The sequence below is a fragment of the Dipodomys merriami genome, unplaced genomic scaffold, assembly GCF_024711535.1.
Source record: "Dipodomys merriami isolate MVZ:Mamm:240054 unplaced genomic scaffold, mDipMer1.0.p SCAF_21, whole genome shotgun sequence".
In the NCBI taxonomy this organism is placed as follows: domain Eukaryota; kingdom Metazoa; phylum Chordata; class Mammalia; order Rodentia; family Heteromyidae; genus Dipodomys; species Dipodomys merriami.
Window position 1 is genome coordinate 3,033,942 of NW_027203493.1, and position 23,148 is coordinate 3,057,089.

At 38.5% G+C, this 23,148-nt stretch overlaps 1 protein-coding gene and 1 pseudogene across 1 annotated transcript; one reads left to right on the forward strand and one right to left on the reverse strand.

Moving 5' to 3' along the window:
* Positions 1-1,743: 1,743 nt before the first annotated feature.
* LOC138834129 (olfactory receptor 5B3-like) lies at positions 1,744-8,393 on the reverse strand (annotated as a pseudogene).
* Positions 8,394-17,013: 8,620 nt separating this feature from the next.
* Positions 17,014-17,961, forward strand: LOC138833554 (olfactory receptor 1S1-like). Its single transcript, XM_070031832.1, has one exon. The coding sequence runs from the start codon at positions 17,026-17,028 to the stop codon at positions 17,959-17,961; it is 936 nt and encodes a 311-aa protein (XP_069887933.1). The 5' UTR covers positions 17,014-17,025.
* The last annotated feature ends 5,187 nt before the right edge of the window (positions 17,962-23,148 follow it).

The window sequence follows — 23,148 nt, forward strand, 5'->3', positions numbered from 1 at the left end:
TATGAGTACTTAAGAAACTTCAATCCATTTCACTTGGGAATATGATAGCCATAGTGAATAGCTTGTTGATCTTGTTTTTTTAGTTGTTGTGCTGCATTTTCAAGACCATACCTTAAAAGTAATCTATGCAAAAAGTGGCTAGAAAAGTAGCTAGAGATGTAGTTCAAGTGGTAGAATATCCACAAGACCCTAAGTTTAAACAGTAAAGAATAAAAGAAAGAGAGGGGGAGGGAGAGGAAAGAAAGAAAGAGGGGGGTGGGGGAGAGGGAGGAGGGAGTGAGAAGGGGTGAGAGTGAGGAAAGGGGGGAAGAAGGAAGGAAGGAAGGAAGGAAGGAAGGAAGGAAGGAAGGAAGGAAGGAAGGAAGGAAGGAAGGGAGGGAGGGAGAGAGGGAGGGAGGGAGAGAGGGAGGGAGGGAAGAGAAGGGAAGGGAAATGAAACCAGAGGTGGAACTGTGGTAGACTGATAGCTTTGAGCAAAAAAGCTAAAGGACAACTGGGCACGGTGGCTCACGCCTGTAATCCTAGCTACTCAGGAGGCTGAGATCTGAGGATTGTGGTTCAAAGCCAGCCAGGCAGGAAAGTCCATGAGACTCTAATCTCCACTAAACTACTCAGAAAAAGCCAGAAGTGGCTCAGTGGTAGCGAGCTAGCCTTGAACACAAAGAGGCTTAGGGACAGTACCCAGGCCTCTAGTTCAAGCAAAAAAAAAAAAAAGGAAGTACAGACTTTCTTAATTGTTTTGCAAAGTATAACTCTTAGAAAAGTGGAAAATATGAGACTATCACAAATAATCATGTTCTAATACCCAAAAGTATATCAAACTTTGAGACTTAAATATTCTTCTGTTAGTCAAGGTTCTATAGTGAAACAGAATTGGTAGCATGGGCATATGCACAAAGGGGCAAATTTGTTGTGGTGTGGGCTCATGTAATTAGAGAAGAAAAGACCCTTGATGTGTTGTTATCTGCCAGCTAAAGAACCTGGAAGACAGGGATGAGATTCATCCAGAGTTCAAAGGCCCAGGAATCATAGGTAAAGAATGGCTAATGTATGTCTTCAAGGCCAAGGACTTAAGAGCCCATAGACCTGATGTCTAAGGCATAGAGGAGATGGATTTCTCAATTAGAGAAGACATGAGGTTGTTATTCTGTCCATATCTTTTGCCCTATTCAGATGAACCTTCAATAGACTGCATGATGACCATTTGTATGCATGAGTAAAGATCTGCAGGCTCAAACAGAACACTTTGAGAAGCACCTTCAAGATTGTACACAGATTAAAATATCTTATTACCCATCTAAGTACCCTATATCTAGTTATATATATATGCTTGAAAATAAACTCTACAAACCACCAAAACACATTTCATTCCAGCAAACTGACTCCACAAATCCATGTGTCCATACAGGACACCTGCATGGACTTATTATGTTCCTGGGTATTTTAGGTTCTGCTTGCATACATGCGCATTGAATGTGATAGGAAAAAATTGGCAGGGAAATTGGCTGAATACATTGATACAGTTAATAAGGTATTCTACAAGATTCAAAGATATCATATACATTCTTACTCAGGTATTAGGTTTCTGGACATACTGTTACCTTTATGCAGCGATAGATTGCAGCAGTAAGATCTTAGTACTGAATATATGATAATATAGTGTAGTATTTAAATGAGTCTCAGTACAGAGAAGACCATGGGAGAATTCCAGATACTACACATCTAAAACCTTAAAATAAGAAATCACAAGGATAACTTCGCCTTGGAAATAAGTTTGGTGAATGCACTCTTCACCTCCTTGTTCCTCAGGCTGTAGACCATAGGGTTCAGCACAGGGATGATCAGAGTGTAAAACACAGATGAAAATTTGTCAAAGTCCATGGAATAACTGGAGCTGGGCCTTCAGTACATGTATATAATCGTCCCGTAGAATATGGAGACAGCTGTAAAGTGAGAGGCACAGGTGGAGATTGTTTTCTGACGTCCTGAAATGGAATGCATCTTTTGGATGCTTTGAAAAATGAAGATGTAGGAGATTAAGATGACTAGAAGACCAAAAAAGATATTGAAGCTGGCCGCATAGATCAGAATGAGCTCATGAACATGTATATCTGAGCAAGAGGTAGACATAACTGCTGGCATATCACAGAAGAAATGATGGACCACACGGGACCTACAGAAGGAGAGGCTGAATATATTCCCAATGTTAATAATAGCAGTCACACCGCCACAAGCATAGGAACCCATGACCAGAAATGCACACACACAATGGTTGTCATGGTGGTGGTATAATGGAGGGGTTTGCACACTGCTGCATAGCGATCATAGGCCATCGAGACCAACAGGTAATTTTCTGCACTAGCAAAGCCTGAAAAGCAGAACATCTGCATGGCACAAGCAGTGTAGGAAATGACCTGGTCTCCTACAAGGAGCTCAGACTTGACCTTTGGAGTGACAGCTGTAGAGTAACACAAATCCACTACAGACAGGTGACCAAGGAACACATACATGGGGGTGTGGAGACGAGAGTCCAAGAGAATCAACAGGATCATCCCCAGGTTCCCAACCAGCGTGAGGATATAGATGATGAGGAAGGTGATAAAGAGGGGGACTTAGTGCCATCTTCTTAGAAACCACTGGCCAGAAGATCAAGGAGGAAGAAGAAGCGAATGTGTAGGCACAAAAGAAGAAAGATGAAGCAGAGGTCCAACTAAACCAACTTGTTCACCCACTGAGGCCAGAGGAGCAGAAATAAGGAATGCCAGAGGCCAAGACACTGATACAACTGATTGCACTACATGCCACTGTCTATGATTTCTCAATAGATCTGGAACTTCCATAGCCAAAACCTCCCCCAAAACACCCACCTTGCTCATAACCAGCAGCTCCTGCTGGCCCTGTGCTTGGACATGTGACATTCTAGGCCAATTCTGTTCATCGTTGTGGCCAAATGTGACCCATGTACAATTAACCATCTTTTTTGCTATTGCAGTTGGAAAAACAATACATTTCTGATTAACTTGTCAAAGGATTTCATTCCTGAATGCATGTATCACAATGGTAGGCATAGTAAATGTGGTATGGTTGCAGGTGTGCTGGGGATATCTTCAACCTTTAGAGGTCATTTCTGAATGCAGGATAGCATCTTTGATTTCTGGCATACTTAACCACTGCTCAAGAGGTAACTTTCTTCCCCAAGCATTGTATTTCCAGCTGCACAATGAGGACATGAATGAGATCACTCTGAGAAAGAAACAAGGTAATACATAAAAGGCAACATAACACTGAGTGGAAGGCAGGGCCCAACAGCACTGGCTATCATGCTGTTAGGATGGGGGTAATGGTCTCTATGCTGCTTTGATCAAAGTAGAGGTTGACATGCAGCCAGAGTTGAGATTTACTCTGAAGTCTTCCACCTTCTCTCCACAATTTGCCTCTTCTTCCACACTCCCACCCTAAGATTAGCTGTGCTCTCCCATATTTCTTAGTTTGTTCTGATTGCAAGGATATAATGGCTATTTCATGTGAACCGTACTTGTCAAAAATTTCTTCCTTGATATCCATATGTTAACTTTGGTTTAAAAAAAGTCTACTGTTCTTTAATCACATTCTTTCTCTCATTGTTCTCATACCAGAGCCAAATCACAAAGGCCAAGAACTGAAAATCCATCTTCAGCTCTCGAATGTGTTAAGATAGCAAGTTCCATGTTGGGAAATATTTTATTTGACTCCATTCTTGTTTAGTAACAGTACTGAAAGTTGTTCTGTCTTTTCTTGTTTTCTGTCTTGAAATCTGAGGAATTATATCCACCTTAAACTAACTACTATCCTCTTGGCTCACATTTACTTCTTCAACTTCTATTGATGATCCTGCCCCTTGAAGATATTACACTTGTGCAATTTATGATACATGGTCTTTTAGCATGAATTGAGTTCTATAGCCAGTAATAAGGGATATATAAATAAATGAAGTATTTGTGTATGTGTGTTTGTATGGAATGGTTATTATTATTACTTGATTAGTAAGGAAACTAGACTTGAAGTTGCATGGTATTCTATATGTATGCACATATGTGAGAAAGACAAAATTCCAGAGTTAAATGCACTTTCTAAGCCTAATAGTTAGTGGGACATCAACAAGGGAAGGGGTAAAATTGATCAACAAGGACTGTACTCATTGCCTTACTCATGTTTTTGTAACCCTTCTGTACAACATCTTTACAATAAAATAAAATTAAAAAGAAAAAAAGAATAATAGTGAACGTTTAAAAAGTAGTTCCAGAAATAGCATCACAGTTAGGACCCTTTTTCACATTGAAGAGAATCATTTCATCTGGGGTATTTTTCTTTGCTTATGATTGATATTTTAATGCTTTTTATTCACAGCAATTAGTTGTATATGGGAGTTTAATTTTGGTATGGACATATATGAATGCAATGTACCTTGATCAAACTCAACCCTGTGTCATTCTTCCTTACCCCCCTCTCTTTCCAAACCAATCTCACCCAGCTTACTGTTCCATTTTAGTTTGTGTACATAAGGTATATTGACCATACATATCCTCCACTCCCCAATCCTTGCTCCATGCCACCTTTAAATAAATGGTGAACATAATAAAGCCACTACAACCAAAACATCATCTTCACAAGTGTTTATACATAGGTTTAGAAAAGAAGTATGATTCTTTCTATGAATTACTTATATCTAACAATTGACTTTTATGACATTAATACCCTAGACTCTGCTCATCACTTAAGAATTAGGTTTGACGAACTTTACAACTTTGGTGGGTGGGGGGAGGATTGGGTGGGGGGAGGATTGGATGGGGGGGGCAGGGGGAGGCTGGGAAGGGATGGGAAGAGGAAACAAAGGAGGAGGCTACAATGCTTGATAAGAAATGTACTCATTATCTTGCCCATGTAATTGTAACCCTTCTTTATAGTATTTTCACAATAAAAAATTAAAAAAAGAATTAGGTTTGAAATATCTCTATTTTCAAGTCATTCATAGTAGTTTTACATATCCATTTCTTTTACATACATAGCACTTCTTACTAAAATGTCTATGAAATAGAGAAGCTTACCAGCTTTCTAGCAGAGAAACAACATTCAATTCAGGATCTTCAGTCTGAAAAATAACAGTCAGCCGTAGAATATTGCATGCATTCTATTACAGGAGCTCCCTCTTGGGGGCAGCGGAAAGATCCCAACTTCTGTAAGGCAGGGAAAACAGAGGAAAGAATGTTAACAAGGATAATATCTTGAAGCCAGCACAAATTCCTTCTTTGTCCTGAACAATCCCTTATCTCCTTCTTGTGAGAAAATGAAGTGTGGTGGAGAACAATGGAGAGCAATCGAAGAGGTGACATTAACCAAGATACATCATTCCCTTCAACTGTCATATTTTATTGAAAGCCCTTTGTATACCTACTTAAAAGAAAAGAAATAATAAAAAATATTCCTCTCACACTATTCACATAATTGTATCTGTAAATGATAAGTAATGAAGAAAGGAAGGGAGGAAATTGTAGTCACAATATTCAAGGCATATCCTATGAAACTAAGAATATCGAGGGGAAGGGATGGGTTGGGAGGAATGGAGAGTATGATCAAGATTCATTTCACTTATAAACCAATTTGTAAAACTCCTTAATGATAATAAAAATACTTTAAAAAGAAGGATTTATAAAATATCCTGTGGATAGACAACATCATTTAAGAAGAAGTACAAATGGTATTTATCTTTACATAGTTTTTCTGGCCATGGATGAAAGCTCACAGTTAATATCAGGTCAGAGAAGATCTTTGCTAACAATGGCAATCATTTCGATAATAAGTGTTGTCTATAAGTGCAAGGCATATGATGTGTTCCTTATAATGCAATTTCATTTTGAGTCATATTGGGATTTCAAAGGCTAGCACTCTGGAGAGAAATACAGAGACTTCTAGCATTCTGGAAATTTCCCCTGTGAGACTACCTAACATTCCTCACCCTGCTTTCTTAGAGAAGAAGCAATTAACCTGCCTATAGGGAACAAGATGGTTGTTACCTATTAAAAAATTAAATTTGTCCTCAGTGATAAATGAAAAGCTTGTACTTGTGCATATTAATGGGGTATTGTGTGATCTTTCCATGTACATATATGTTGTGTAGTGTTAAAATAAGTTTAAGCATGCCTATCTGCCAATATGGTTACCATTTCATTATGATAAGCCTTCCAAAATCCATACTTCGAGTTTGGGGGGCAGTGCAATATATCACACTTTTTCTTGCAGGTACTAGCATTTGAACTCAGGACTTGCACTTGTTAGGCAGGCATTCTCCCACTGGAATGACACCAGCCTCTCCCCTTTTTTATTTCTTAATAAACTTGCATCTATGCTCAGGGCAGCCTGGACTTTGATCCTCCTATTTTTAGTTCCTGCATAGCTGGAGGCAAATATCACACCTATAACTTTTTGGCTGGCCTTGAGCTATAATCCTCAGCTTCCCTAGTAGCTAGAATTGCGGCAGGTCATCTATCTTAACTATAGAGCTTCTCACTCAGCTCTGTCTTTTAGTACCTATTGATCATCTTTTCCATGATTACCCTTCCTCTACTGTCCACAGACTCTGGCAACTAATGTTCTACTTCCAACTTGTATGAATTCAAACATTCAGGTCCACCTATGAGGACTATCAATTGACAACTGTATATCTAGCCTGTGTAGACATCTTCAGTTCCTTTCCTGTTGTTACACATGACACCACTGAATTCATGTTGATGGGTGAATAGTATTGTCTGATTTGTGTACCACATTTTATCCATTTACAGCTGACTTCTTTTCATTTCTAAGCTTAGGAACTAGCTCTGTGAGGGTCATGAATGCAAGCGTCCTCACATGCCAATATCATTACCTTTGGATTTAGGCTCAGGAGAGGAATTTTTATCATCATACAGTGATGCTATTTTTCATTTTTAATACCCTCCTTATCAATGTCAACAGTAGCTTGTTCCAATCTAAAAATCCCAACATTTTACAAAGGTTATGCTTTCTCCATGCCCTTGTGAGCAACAGCTATCTTTGTTATTTTAATAAAGTTATTCTTATAGGGACAAGGTGATATCTCACTCATTGTGGTTTTGATTTGAATTTCCCTGGTAATGAGTGATACAGCACAACTTTTTCATAGATGGCTTGGCCATCTGTGGACTTCATTTTATTACCAGCATAAATATGTGGTACCAAGTCAATTAATTGTGATATTTACAATACATACATAATGTACTTTGGCCAAATTCACTCCATCTGCATTACGTTTTCTTGAGAGCTTGTTTGAAGGTTCTAGCAGGGGAGCGCGGCTACTCATATATCCTTGACTCAAGACCAATCCTCCTCTATTGATGATGGTTGTCCTCTTCAACCTAGCACTCAGCTCCTGGAGTGACACACATGGAGTAGTGAGGGAGGAAGGGGACACCTGCCGAGCCAGCCAGATCCGCCGAATCAACCCTGTGATCAATGGGGTCGTATAGACAAATATCACAGCCAGATCACCCTCACATTCTCTACTATGTCTTCTTTTTTTTTTTTTTTTTTTTTTGGGTCCAGTCGTGGGGCCTGAACTCTGGGCCTGGGCGCTGTCCCTCAGCTCTTCAGCTCAAGGCTAGCGCTCTACCACTTGAGCCACAGCGCCACTTCCGGCTTTTTTGTTTTTGCTTATGTGGTGCTGAGGAATCGAACTCAGGGCCTCAGGCCTGCAAGGCAAACACTCTACCACTGAGCCACCTTCCCAGCCCTCTATTATGTCTTCTTAACTATTCCCCTCTTCCCTTCCTTCTTAGATTCTGTTGAGCTTCATTAGGTTATTTGCATATTAACTCCATATATATGCAAATATATATTAAGTCCATATATAAATATATATTAATATATATAAGTATATATTAAGTCCATATATATTTGCATATATATGGACTTCTGTGGCATTCACCACTTTTCATTGTGTCCTTTTGCTCTCCTTCTTTCAAAGGGTCTTTCTTTCACAAATATGTCATTTGATCCCTTTTTAAATCTAGAATATATAAAAATACATATATATGCATATGTGTATATACATATATATGAGTATGTGTATACACACATATATATATATGAGTGAAAAGACTTGATATTTGTCTTTCTGAGCTTGGCTTATCACACTTACCATGATGATCTCCACTTGCTTCCATTTCCCAATAAATGACAACACTTTCTAAAGCACACTGGCTGTACACATGTAGGTTCGTATCTACTCTCTTTACTGTGTCACTCTTGTGTATGTATCCGCATCTACTCCAGGACAATGATGTGTCGGTTACTGCATCATTGCAGTTATTTGTAGTCAGAGAGTTTAGTGCCTCTTGCTGCATTCTATTCAGAAATGACTTTGGTTGTTTCATGAAAATTTAAGACTAATTTTCCTAGTTCTGTGATGATGGTCACTTTTTTTAATTTTGTAAACACTGCCCTGAATTTGCGGATTACTTTGAGTAGCACACACATTTCCATAATATTCATTCTTCCTATCCATGGATAGAAGACTTTTTTTTCCATTTTCTGGTGTCAAATTCAATTTTTGAACAATATTTTATAACTTGCATTGTAGAAACTTTACAGTTTGTGAAAAACTTCTCCAGCAGTTTTATGAACTATGGTGTATGATATTGCTTTCTTGATTTCTACTCAGATAATTCACTAGATGTCATGGAGCCATGCTGTTTTACTTTGGGCTATCTATTTGGTAGCCTGTAACTGTCAGATTCATTTACTAGTGCAACAGCTTTTGGGTAGTTTTGGTTTTCCACATGCAATATGATTTCTTGTCAAATCAATGACATTTTCACTTCCTGTTTTCAAGTATGAATTTCCTTTGATTATATGCATATGATTATATGTGTGATTTTAATCACACACACACATTTCCTGATTTGTGTGGCTATAGTTAAAGACCTTTGCTCTGTGGCTGTCAATATGACTCCACAGGAGTGTGCTTCCTTAGTTTCTTCTCTGAAGAAGATCTGCTTAGATACAACACTGGAAATCTTCAGGAACTTGGACTCTATAGGAAAAAATGGGAATGAATATGAATTCTGAAGATAACTACAGTAATCCCAGCAGCCTAAGAAGTCAGGTGGTAGAGAGATTCTACCACTCTAAAAAATGGTACTTGTTTGGCCTGAATATAAAATGTTTCATATGGTCTCATGTATCAATGCCTGGTCTCCAGCAGGTGGTGCTATGTGAGGTAATGCTGAAAATTTTAGAAGGTGGAGCTTAGCGGGAGAAAGTAGGTCATTGGGGTCATTGATTTTTAGACATCTTTCCCTGGCCCCTATATTCCTTTTCTCCTTCCTATCTTCCATGATTATATAAGGTGCTTTGTTCCACCACATGCTCTCCATCCTGATGTTCAGGCTCACCATATCCCTAAAACAACACAGCTGATTGACAGTGAACCAAAACCTCTGCAATCATTGGCCCAAAATCAGTCTTTTCACTTCATAGCTCAGACTGGTCTTGAACTTAGAATGCTTGTGCCTTAGCTTCCCTCATTCTGGGATTACAAATATATAATATCACAAAGGCTTTAGCAGCCACTTTAGATACTTCCTACAGAACTTCTTTCCATGCAATTTGATTTTTAAGCTTATCCCATTTGAGAATTTAGAAAAAAAAGAACTAAAAAGTATTATTTATTCTGGAGACAGACATAGATTTAAGATTGTTAGAAATGCTGGAGAAGAAAAATAATACTCCCTGGTTGGCAGGTTTTTTCATCAACCTATCCAGGCTCAGTCATGTCATGACATCAGAGAGCACTCATCTGCATATTAGATTAGGGTTTGTCTGAAGTACCAAGAGAAGTTTACAACTATTTCTCCTTTCATAAGAGGAAGTTAACTTATAACTCAAAAGAAAGAGTATAAAATGTTAATCTATTGAAAAGAAGGTGTTATTGGCTACTTGATCCTTTCAACCTGAATTATTGGCTTCTCCCAGTGATGTTCCTATGTAAATTCCACAGAGTGAATTCTTTTTTTCCTTTTTCCTGCATTTCTCTTTTCATTTTTCTTTGAGTGTGTGTGTGTGTGTGTGTGTGTGTGTGTATGTGTGTGTGTGTCAGTATCTGCATCTATGTCTGTGTGCTAGTCCCGGGCGGGGCTGGCACTCAGTGTCTGGATGTTGTTTCTGAGCTTTTTGTTCTACCACATGAGCCACAGTTCCACTTCCAGCTTTTCAGTGGTTAACTGGAGATAAGGTTCTCTCAGACTTTCCTGTCCAGGCTGGTTGTGAACTGTGATTCTTAAGTTTCAGCCTCCTGAGTAACTAGGATTACAGGCATGAGACACCAAGACCTGGCTTTTTACTCACTTTTTAAACTGACAAGTAAAAATCCTACATATTTATAGGTAACACATATTACTCTCCATTTTTTGTTGGTTTTTTGGTTTTGTTTTTTGTTTTTTTGTCAGTCATGAGGACTGAACTCTGGGCCTGGGCACTGTCCCTGAGCTCTTCAGCTCTAGGCTAGCACTCTACCACTTGAGCCACAGTGCCACTTTTGGCTTTTTCTGCTTATGTGGTGCTAAGGAATTGAACCCAGGGCCTCATGCATGCAAGGCAAGTACTGTACCACGGAGCCACCTTCCCAGCCTTACTCTCCATTTTTGAATGGTCAAATAACCTACCGAACATCAGATTTACTTCAGATTCTTGTGTTTTGTATTTGAAAACATTCAATATATCTATTTTCTTAGCCATTTTATTGTTTTTCTGTTCCTAGCTTATTTTTCTTAACATAATGGTCTCCAAAATTTGCTCAATGTGTTTACAAACGGCTATATTTCCTTACCTTTAGAGCTGAGTGGTATTCTATGGTATCTTATTGGCATTTTTCTCTACACATTCATCCATTGATGGACATTTATATTGATTCAGTATCTTGTTTATTATAACTGATGTTGCAATGAGCACAAAGAGCTTCTGTATGCTAATGGAAAGTTATTCCATTATTATGAGTTGGATTATAATTCTGGAATTAGAGCACTGAATGAAATCACACTAAATCATGATTCAGATTATGTGACAAAAATGCCTATCAATGATTCTTCCTTGAGAAAATAATTACCCCTCCCCAATAACAACCTAGCTTCCAGGTAACATAGAAAAAGACAAACCATGGCAAGTTGTTATGTTTCTTCCCCTTTTTCTTCCCTGTGTCTTTGCCTTACTTTTTGAAAATCTACCTAATTCAAACTACTGCCTCCCCATCCCTTCATGAAGAATATTTACAATGTGAGTCTGTCCTTAATAATAATTTGCCAGCTGGGTACTGGTGGCTCACACCTGTAATCTTAGCTATTCAGAAGGCTAAGATTTGAGAGTTATGCAAATAAAAGAAACGTTGGACAAATGGGACTGTATGAAATTGCAGAGCTTCTGCATAGCAAAGGACATAGCTAGCAAGATCAATAGAAAGCCTATGGATTGGGAGAAGATCTTCACTAGACATACAACAGACAAGGTTCTCATATCTAAAATATACCTGGAACTCAAAAAATTAAATCCCCAACAACAAATCTTCAAAGAAACAACTGCCCGATAAATAAGTGGGCTAGAGACTTAAAGAGAAACCTCTTTGAAAAGGAAAAAAGGATGGCCAATAGACACATGAAGAAATGCTCAACCTCTCTAGCCATAAAAGAAATGCAAATCAAAATAACATTGAGATACCACTACCACCTCACCCCAGTTAGAATGGCTAAAATCAAGAACTCTAATAACAACAGATGCTGGAGGGGATGTGGACAGAAGGGAACCCTACTGCATTGTTGGTGGGAGTGCAAATTTGTTCAACCACTTTGGAAAACAGTATGGAGGTTCCTCAAAAGACTCCACATAGAGCTCCCCTATGACCCAGCAATCCCACTTTTGGGCATTTACCCAAATGATCACAAACAAGACCACACCAAAGCTTCCCAGCACGACTATGTTTATTGCAGCATTATTTACTATAGCTAAGATATGGAACCAACTCAGATGCCCCTCAGTAGATGAATGGATCAAGAAAATGTGGTATATATACACAATGGAATTCTATGTCTCCATCAGAAAGAATGGCATTGCCCCATTTGTTAGGAAATGGAAAGACTTGGGAAAAATTATATTAAGTGAAGTAAGCCAGGCCAAAGAAACATAGGTCCCATGATTTCCCTTATTTGCAATAACTAGTATATGTCTGAGTCAAGCAGAAAAGGTCAGATAAGTTGATGTTAAGGAAATGAACACTAAGATATGAATTCAAATGTTTTTTTCTTTCGTGTGATTGTTTCTAACATATTTATAAGATTATTTCTTTGTTGCTTTGTATGTCCCTCCCCCATAGTATAACACCTGCTTTCACTGTATTTGATGTCAGTATAATTTGTGGAGGGAAAGGGGAAAAACAAATCGTTTAACTAGGGATACAGGTGGACCCATTGCAACAATGAGATGTACAAGTCGTTATGTTGAAAATGAACGTTACAACTTTGGGAGGAATGAGGGGGGTAGGAAGAGGTGGGAAGGGATGGGAAGGGTAAACAAAGGAGGAGGCTACAATCTTGATAAGAAATGTACTCATTATCTTGCCCATGTAATTGTAACCCCTCTGTTCAGTATTTTCACAATTTAAAAAAAAAGAATTAAAAAAACAAGATTTGAGAGTTATGGTTCGAGGCCAGCCTGAGCAGGAAAGTCTGTGAGACTCTTATCTCCAATTAATCACTAAAAAGCTGGAAATGGAGTTGTGGCTCACATGATACAGTGCCAGTTTTGAGTGAAAAAATTAAGGGACAATGTCTACCTAATCCCTGAGTTCAAGATCCAGTACCCACACAAAATAAAAGAATATATATTCTTATAAAATATACAATGTATAAGAATACATATATATACATGTATATACATGTATGATGTATGTGTGTATGTGAATACACACACACACACACACACACATATATATATATATATTCCATGTAATGCTTAGGCCAAAATAGAAGAAGTCTCAGTTATTATTCATTATTCATCATTAAAACAGATCAAACTCAGCTGGTCTCAGAAGATTTTACAAAGCCCTTCTAGTCTTGTGAAAGCAGACATAAAATGTGAGAAACAGTAGTTAGAAATGACATATTTAGAATTTCTGGCTCCAGTGAATATTAACATATGTTTTCATCATTTAATGCAATTAGCAAGGGAAGGTATATAAAATGCAAGTTATATATTTTAAACTATTACTATCTGAAATTTAAATTCAAATTGACTTTGAACATACATGAATGATACAGGGTAGGAGAAGACATATGGTAATCACTCTATTTCTTCTTGTTTAAAGTATAGTTTACAAATAATAGCTGATAAATGTTATAAAATTGTGTTTATATATCTTCTTAAAATATTTTTTATTTATATTAGCATATATTCTTTGTACAAAAGCCTTCATTGTGAGATTTTTTTCCATACATACATATAGTATACTTTGATCAAATTCACTCTCTCTATTACTCTTTCTTATTCTCTTTCTCTTTTGAAAAAATTATTATATGGTATCATCATTCTATTTCCATAAAATAAAAAATATGTTTTAAATACTGGTAGATTAAAAATAGCCCAGATGGGGATCTGAGAAGGTGGCTCAGTAGTAGAGTGCTTGCCTTACATGCATGAGGCCCTTGGTTTGATTCCTCAGTACCACATAAGCAGAAAAAGCCAGGAGTGGTGCTGTGGCTCAAGTGGTAGAATGCTAGCCTTGAGCTGAAATGCTCAGGGATAACACTCAGGCCCAGAGTTCAGGCCCCATGACCAACCAAAAAGAAAAAGGAAAATAGCACAGATGTATTTTGATGCCAGGTATCAAAGAGAATTAAGCTCCACCACTGTAGAAACAGTCAAGAAAAAATATGAAAAAAATAATATATTAGGTAGGAAGCATAAACCCAGTATGTCAGTGGCCCTATGTACGTGAATCCCTTAAATTCACATGTCAAATGACAGAAATCTTAAGGTTAAGTGTTAAAATTCAGATTCATGTTCATGAAACAGACTTAAAGTAGATAGTGATCCAACAAGTTTTAATTTTTTTTGGAGAGAGATTACATGCTTTAATGCCTGATTTGACTGGTTTGGAATCCGGTTCAGCTATTCGTAGAGTTACAGTTAGGTTTCTGTGGTGTATGTTTTTTACTGTAAAAAATGCTAGCCGGGCGCCGGTGGCTCACAGCTGTAATCCTAGCTACTCAGGAGGCTGAGATCTGAGGATCGTGGTTCAAAGCCAGCCTGGGCAGGCAAGTCCGTGAGACTCTTATCTCCAATTAAAAAAAAAAAAACACTAGAAAACTGGAAGTGGTGCTGTGGCTCAAGCAGTAGCGCACTTGCCTTGAGCTGAAGAGTGCAGGGACAGCACCCAAACCCAGAGTTCAAGCCCCATGACCAACCAAAAAAAAAAAAAAAGTGCTGTACAGAGGGATTACAGTTACGTGAACAAGGTAATGAGTACATTAAGTTGATCTGAAAATACTATTATCAGATAGAGTGGAATTCATACTAGATTCTAAGTAAGATTTAAGTGACTAATTAAGTGACTAATATTAATAAAAGTTTGAGTAAGCCCAAAAGTACATTGAGTTTCTTCCTGTTGAGGAAAGGATGAATATTCTTGGTTCGGGTGAGAAATGGCTCACCACATTACAAGGCATGTGAAGACATTAGAGGAAGGGAAATGTTACTTGTGGCTGTACAACCTACCTGCCCTGTCCATTTCAGATCTACTCTTCCAGATTTCTCTGTGCATTGGGGACCACTCACTCAATATTATTTCAATAATTTTTGGCACTACTAGAAACTCAGACTATAATACTTTCCTGGGCACTAAATCACCACAGAGACGCCATTCCAACAGTGACATCTATTTAATCTTGCAGAGACCTCTAATCTGTTGGATAATTACCTAACTTGCAAAAAGAACATGAGTAGCACCTAAAGACAAAACAAAGGAAGCAAAAAGCAGGGCTATCTATTCCCCATTTACCTCATTGACACTAGGAGGTGAAAAATAAGTGTTTGTCTTGAAGAAAACACTCTAGGGATGCCATCCCTAAGGACTTGGGAGGAGATAAATGTCCCATGAGAGTCAGACATCGTGACACACTGGTGCTTGGAAGAAGAGTCCAACTCTGAGCAGCACAGGAAAGCTGCTCTCAGCCCTCTGCCACCCTGGTAAGCACAAGAAAGCTTCTGTATCTAGATTCCCTAACTTCCAGAAATTTTACTGTCAGAGAGGCCTGAGCACTTTGTAACTTAAAACTGATCAAACCCACTAAGCAGCCACCTTGGACTCACAACAATCTGAATGAGACTACTGGGGGCTGGGATAGATGGAACCAGAAGATGAGGTAAGGAACTGATGCTCAAAAGCCCACAAGGCTGATGAAGACTTAGAGAGATAGTAGAGACTGATGGAAGGGGTGATGACCTTAATAAAGGTGTACTGCCTCCCCCCAAAAAAGTGACCAGAAGAAGTGGGATTTCCAAGCCCAGTGACAGAGGGCATTTGGAAGGACAAAGGGCTATAACTGAGGCCTCGCGGGGTAGGACTGGACTCTATCAAATCTCTGCTTAAACAAATCTCTCCTGACACAAACCTCTCCAGGGTCTCTTACTCAGCCATGGAAATGATCTTTTTCTCTTCAGTATTCCTTGAGGGCAACACTTAACATCCAGGACACCACTTTGGAATGTCTGGGGCCTAGCAGGTCAAAGGTGTACTCTTCTCTTCACCATTCAATTCCTCTAGAATACTTCTTCTTTAAAAAAAGAAAAGACAAAAAATTCCTTGTTAACTTATAGTTAAGTAGTTGTACAAAGGCGTGTCAATTCAACATGTCAGTTTATGAGAAGAATGCATCTTGATCAATGTCATTTCTTTCATCATTCTCCCCAAGCTCTCCCAACCCCACCCATCCCCTTAATTTTTCCAACTCCACTTTCACATAATATATATATATATATATATATATATTGAATATTATCACCTTTTCCTCCTTTCTTCATTTATTCACCCTTTTGCCTTTATCCTCAATCCCCAGACAACCTCAAGTTACAGCTTCCTGGTATTCATTTTGCTAAGAATGTAAGTTGTTCAAAGGAGTTACCCCATTGAACTACTCCCCTGCATGTACCATACTTGGTATGATATGTTTGTGTGCCTATTCCTATGATCCCGTGTATGTTTATGCATGTGCACACACACATACACACACACACACACACACACACACACACACACACACACACACACACATATATATGTTAGATCTAACTCCCACATATGAAAGAAAACATGGGTCCTTTCTATTAAGCCTGACTTACTTACCAGAATTTTTTCCAGGCCCATACATTTCTCTGCAAATGATATAATATTATTCTTCCAGATGGATGAGTAAAACTTCAATATATATGTTTGTGCTATGTTATATATGTGTGCGCATATTGCACACATATATGTGTAGATATATGTGTGTATGTATATATACATATATATGTCACATTTTCTTGATCCATTCATCCATTGAAGGGTATCCTGGGCTAGTTCTAACGATTTATTTTTATTTAATTCCTGCTGGCATACTTAACAATTTTACAATATAAGATCCACCTCTCTTGAGGCTCTCAATTTGAAGTAAACAACATTTTGAACCAACTATGAAAATCACATTCAGAGCTGAAAGTTTAAGATACATTCACTGAGAAGTATCATATCGTTTGTTTTCTTCCTAAGGCAATTCTGATTCTCTGCACTGCTGAGTTAATAGTGTATTCAGAAGTCGTACTTACTAAGTAGCAGTTCATTCCTGTTCAGTATAACAAATGTGTCCTCCTGAAGTGGATGCAGCTGAGTAGTGCTATTTGGGTTTTCTAGTGGGGATCTGAAGACTGTGTTTTCTTCTGCAGATTAGGAGACATATGCGTCAGGGAAACCAAACCATCTCTGAATTCATCCTCCTGGGACTCTCCTCTCAGGTTGAGATGCAGGAACTACTCTTTGTGCTTTTCCTGGGTATGTACTTGGTCACTGTAGTTGGGAATGGGGTCATCATTCTAGCCATTGGTTTTGATTCGAACCTTCACACACCCATGTACCTTTTTCTGGCCAACCTATCCTTTGCTGATGTTTCTTCCATTTCCACCTCAGTCCCCAAAATGCTGGTGAACATTCAGACCAAGAGTCAATCCATCTCCTACAAGAGCTGCGTCACACAGATGTACTTTTCAATTGTGTTTGTTGTCATTGACAACTTCCTCTTGGGCGTCATGGCCTATGATCGCTTTGTGGCTATCTGCAACCCTCTTCACTATACCATTATCATGCATCCGAGGCTCTGCCTTTTGCTTACACTCATCCCGTGGTTCCTCAGTAATATTGTTGCCCTGACTCACACCCTTCTGTTCATTCAGTTGATCTTCTGTGACAGAAACATTCTCCCACACTTCTTCTGTGACTTAGCCCCTCTGCTCAAACTGTCCTGCTCAGACAAGATGGTGAATGAGCTGGTGTTATTTATTGTGGGCTTATCAGTCATTACCTTCCCCTTTGCTCTCATCCTCTTCTCCTACATCTGCATCATCAGGGCTACGCTGAGAATCTCATCCAAAGAGGGAAAGTGGAAGGCCTTCTCCACCTGCAGCTCTCACCTGACAGTTGTGTTGCTCTTCTATGGGACCATTGTAGGGGTTTACTTTTTCCCCTTGTCCGCTCACCCTGAGAACACAGATAAGATTGGCGCAGTACTGTTCACTGTGGTCACACCCCTGATGAACCCTTTCATCTACAGCCTGAGGAATAAAGACATGAAAGGTGCCCTGAGAAAGCTCATAGTAAAGAAACACTCTTCCCTTTGATGGCAGGAGCATCTGCGTTTCTTGAATCTGCATTACTAAGTGGTTGATTCAGCTCAACGTTTGTGGCATAGTTCTGATAGACATCCACTTTCTCATATGCCAGCCTCTGAAGGGTTGGTGCTTTCCTATGTTGCTCTAGTGTTAGAAAGAGGATCCCTAATTGCCATTATTAAGTCATTACAATAGCAGACACTTGGATGCTAATCTGTTCTAATACCAATGTTTGTGCAAATTGTTTATGACACAGACAAAAATAGGTGCAAGTAGTGCCTACAGTCTACCTTTTTACAGCTTTGAAGATACTTATTGTTAATTCTTTATTCAATCTATACTTATCTAGGTCAGCTTTGCTCGAAGCTTATTTTGCCTTGGCCCTTTTCAATGAAAGATTTAATACTTGCAAAAATAAGTATTCCTACTTTCAAACAATTCTGAGTTAAATAAAGAAAAATGGTCTTAATTAAACAAGTTCTCAAAGCCTGCAGTTGGGGATAATAAGGTATGCCTCTGTGCTCAAAACTAAACTTACTCAATCACATAGAACCTAATTTATCACCGAGTGGTTGATGGAGCTAGTGTTGTACCAAATACACTCTGGAAAATATAATTCCAGATGTCTTCAATTCTTTTTTAAATTGTATTTTATTGTAAAGATACTGTAGAGAGGGTTACAGTTACATGAGTTAGGTAATGAGTACATTTCCTGTCCAGCGTTGTTACCTCTCCTTTGTTGTTATCCCTTCCCTCCGACAGTTCCCTCCCCCCCCCCCCCCGCCAAAGTTGTAAAGTGCATTTCCAATATACTGTCTTGTGGGTATCATTGTTGCAATGGGTCCTCCTGTGTCCTTGTTTCAGTGTTCTGTTATTCCCCTTCCCCTCCCCCAAAGTAGACAAATGTATATGCAAGATGCAGGGTACCAAAATAAAGTACAGTGACAACAGGGGATATACCATAGTGGGAAGAACATACAAAGGAAACAAAATCACACAGTACATTAGAAACAACAACAACAAAGACAGACCTCTTGTGTCCATATCTTGGGGTTCATTTCACTTAGCCTCATGGATGACTTCAATTATTTTAGTGAAAATCCACAGAAGTGTACATGCAGAAGATACAGTCCTGATTCCGTCTCCAAATAGCTGTGGAGACTACAAACATGTTAGCCTAACTCTGAAGCATATTTTCTTATCTAAAAATGAGTTCATTGGCCTAGACCACTAGCTTCTAATTGAAGGTGGGCATCCAAATTTGGGGGGGGGGGGGGAGAATTTTTTTCAAAATTCACATCCTCAAATCCTGAAGTTACTTTTGTGTTTCTTCTACTTCAGTGAAGTGAGGTTCCTATTTGTAATAAGTCACACAACTCAATGTTACTAAACCAAGAAAGGATACACAAAGCATTCACAGTGGCAGTACAAGGATGTCTCATAATTTCCTGGTTATTGAATAGTTGGGATATACATGGCCAAGATAGAATGCTGCATGGTCACAAGCCACCTTAGGTCAGAGACACTTTAGGTCTGGGCTTGGGCATTATATTCTATAGTTACATAGCCCTTTTCAGAGATATGTAACTAACACCCTTTTGCTAGGCTAGCTGAATCTCAGCAATAATTGGTCATTCAAAAATTGTGGTAATCGCAAGGAGAAATCAACAAAAGTTCAAACTCTTAGGCTTTCCTCTGGCTGAAGAAATAAAATACTGCAAAGCAGGCTTTACCAGAGTCCTCTCAAAGTCCATCCTGGATCTAATGACCCAGAATGTCCAGCGAAGGAATCTGGCACCTACATTATGAAACTACATAGGGTTATAATCAGAAGGTTTTAGTTGAGCTGATTTATATTTCTGTGGGCCTGTCCTGGTCTTCCATTACTTCTGACTTATAGAAGACTGGCAGGTGCAACTTTATCTGCAGTGACTTATTTCTGACTTATTTGTCCAGAAATAGATTTGCATGCAAATTGCAACTTTGCCTGAGAAAGTAAATTAGAGTTAGTATTACGGCATAGAAGACCACGGATTAAAAAAACATTCACAGGATTTTATGAAGACCTTCATAGATTTTTCATAAGAAGAAAGATATACATCCGTGCCCAGATGCTTACATATCTCTGAATTGTTCCCCACTGTCATTTTCAACAAACCTTCCTTTTAACACTCTCTATGTCTGATCCTGGGATTAAAAGAATGAAGGGATGGAGCTAAACATGGCCTATGTGCTATATGACAATAGAATAATGAAAGCCACTAAAAAGTAGTTTTGAAAAAAAGAAGGGTAGGAGATAAGAAATGTCATGGAAGGGATAAATTTGAACAAGGTACATTGTATACATATATGCATGTTCATGACACAACGAACTCCTTTGTATTATTAATAGAGGCTACAAGGAAAGGAATAAATGTTTACAATCACTAAAAATAAAACAATGAATAACTCGTTGTTTATGACTTCAATGGTCTCCCAAAGAGAGAAGACAGAATATAAAAATAATTCTATCTGATTTTTTAAATACTTGATAAGCAAAAACAATATTTGGTCAATTATTGATGTCATTTTTTTTTTTTTTTTTTTTTTTTGTCGGTCGTGAGGCTTGAACTCTGGGCCTGGGCGCTGTCCCTCAGCTCTTCAGCTCAAGGCAAGCACTCTACCACTTGAGCTACAGCGCCACTTCCGGTTTTCTGGTGGTTTATTGGAGATAGGAGTCTCACGGTCTTTCCTGCCCGGGCTGGCTTTGAACCGTGATCCTCAGATCTCAGCCTCCTGAGTAGCTAGGATTACAGGCGTGAGCCACCAGCGCCCGGCTTGATGTCATTTTTTATGAAAGCAGTCAGATGAGCAAGTTTATCAACTTGCTCAAAGAACACTGTACACATCTATGTAATTATAGTACAATGAAAACCCCTTGGGCTATAAATGTATGCTAATAAAAATATTGAAAAACCATATTTCCTGTATTTATGGCATTGTAAATTATTGTACAGAAACCATCTTTATTTAGAAAAGAAAATTTTGAAATGAGTAATATATCTTACATGTTTGAGAAAATTTATCTTCTGCCATCTGCTCTCAAGGTACAATTATTCAAGTTATACATACTGAGTACATTAAAAACAACAACAAAAAAAGAGAATGAAAGCAATACAGATTCTATACAAAATGCACTCAATTGAATTTTGTCTTTTGCTTGGTCTTTCCCAAGCCATGTCTGAAAAACAATTTGTGATTTATCAATTCATCCAGAGAAACTTCTGCCATCTAACCGTAGCTAACACAAATGTTAAGATATATGTCCAAAAACACCCAAACTTCTTCATATTGGGTAGGAATGACTTATAAAACAAAATATATAAAATGCCAGCAAATATTCCTATTTTATCTGCTACACAAAATAAAAATTGAGGACCTAGTAAGAGTACAAAGGAAATTAAGCTTTTTATAGTTGCCTTCTTGGTGTTTGTTAGTGCCTAAGACACTGAACATAGAACTAAATGGATGAGCTTATGTTTAGGAAGCATGAAGAGTCATACGGGCAGATAAAGCAGGGCTAGGGACAGAGTGAGGTAGGATGTCTACATTATATAGGATGGTCCAGGAGTCGGGAATGACTCTCTCAGGCCTTTGAACGGTAAAACAAATAAGACAAGGAGTGAAGATCTTCAGATCTCTCAAAAGAAGATCTTGAGGCACATTTCAAGACAAAAGAAGAGTGAATTAAAAGATATTTGTGTGGTGAAGGGTTTGGCATGCTCAAGGAATAGAAAATAGACAAGACTAGAGCAAAGTTAATGTAGAGAAGGCAAGTAACCACAGCCAGGAAGGTTGTTGGGAATCTATCCAAGTTTAGTCTTACAGGCCATGGCAAACAGTTTTGGTTTAATGAAATATTTAAGTATTGCTGGATCTGGTGGCCCACTTCGGTAATCCTAACTACTCAGGAGACTAAAATCAAATTATCCACCAAAAAGCTGGAAGTGGAGCTGTGGCTCTACTCGCCTTGAGCACAAAAGCTCAGGGACAATGTCCAGGCCCCGAGTTCAAATCCCAAGCCCAATACACAAAAAATAGTTTAAGTCTTTTAAGTCATGGGACAATACAATTATCTGAGGAGTGACTTTAGAGAAAGAGTGTTAGACAAAGCCCCAGGAAACCCCAATATTTAATAATAGAATAAATAGGTGCCCAGGAAGACACAGGGGAAAGTGATTTTTCCTATAAAAAAGGAAGATATCAACTGTTTCAAATACAATCAGAGCCAAACTGTAACTCCTGAGAGCAGACTCCCTGATCTGCTATCACCTCTAGCTGACTGACAAGCAGTCCTAAAAGGTCAAGGTTGAAAAAAATGGAACTGATTTGATCAGAATAGGTCTATGAAAGGATGCAACCATGGTTTCCCTTATTTGCAATAACTAGTATATGTCTGAGACAAACAGAAAAGGTCAGATAAGTTGATGTTAGGCAAAATGAGCCCCAAGCTAAGTATTCAAATGTTTTCTTTTTCTTTCATGGGATTGTTTCTAACATATTTATAAGATGATTTCTTTGTTGCTTTGTATGTCCCTCCTCCATGGTATAACCCCTGCTTTCACTGTATTTGATGTTGGTATAATTTGTGGAGGGAACAAATCGTTTAACTAGGGATACAGGTGGACCCATTGCAACAATGAGATGTACAAGTCGTTATGTCGAAAACAAACTTTACAACTTTGTTGGGGGGGGAAGAGGAGGAGGATTCAGTGGGGGGCGGGAGGAAGATGGGAAAGGATGGGAAGGGGAAAGAAAGGAGGAGGCTATAATGCTTGATAAGAAATGTACTCATTATCTTGCCCATGTAATTGTAACCCCTCTGTACAGAATTTTCACAATAAAAAAAAAGGATGTAAGCATCTTATATTTTTTCTTTGTCTCTTTCCTCCTTCTGCTGGTTTATGTCTTTCTATCTCCCTAATTTTCTTTTCCATAAGATTCTAAATGATTCAGGGTGTCAACTTCATCTGAGTCAAGTGTCACAAGCCTGCAATCCCAGCAATCAGTAGGCTGACACAACAGGATTATAAATTTGGGGCTAGGTAGAACTATACAGTGAGACTCTGTCTCAGGGGGGGGGGACACTTAAAATTCACAATTACCTATATTATATGAAGAACTAGAAGACAGAAGCTTGAAGGATCCAAATGCAAA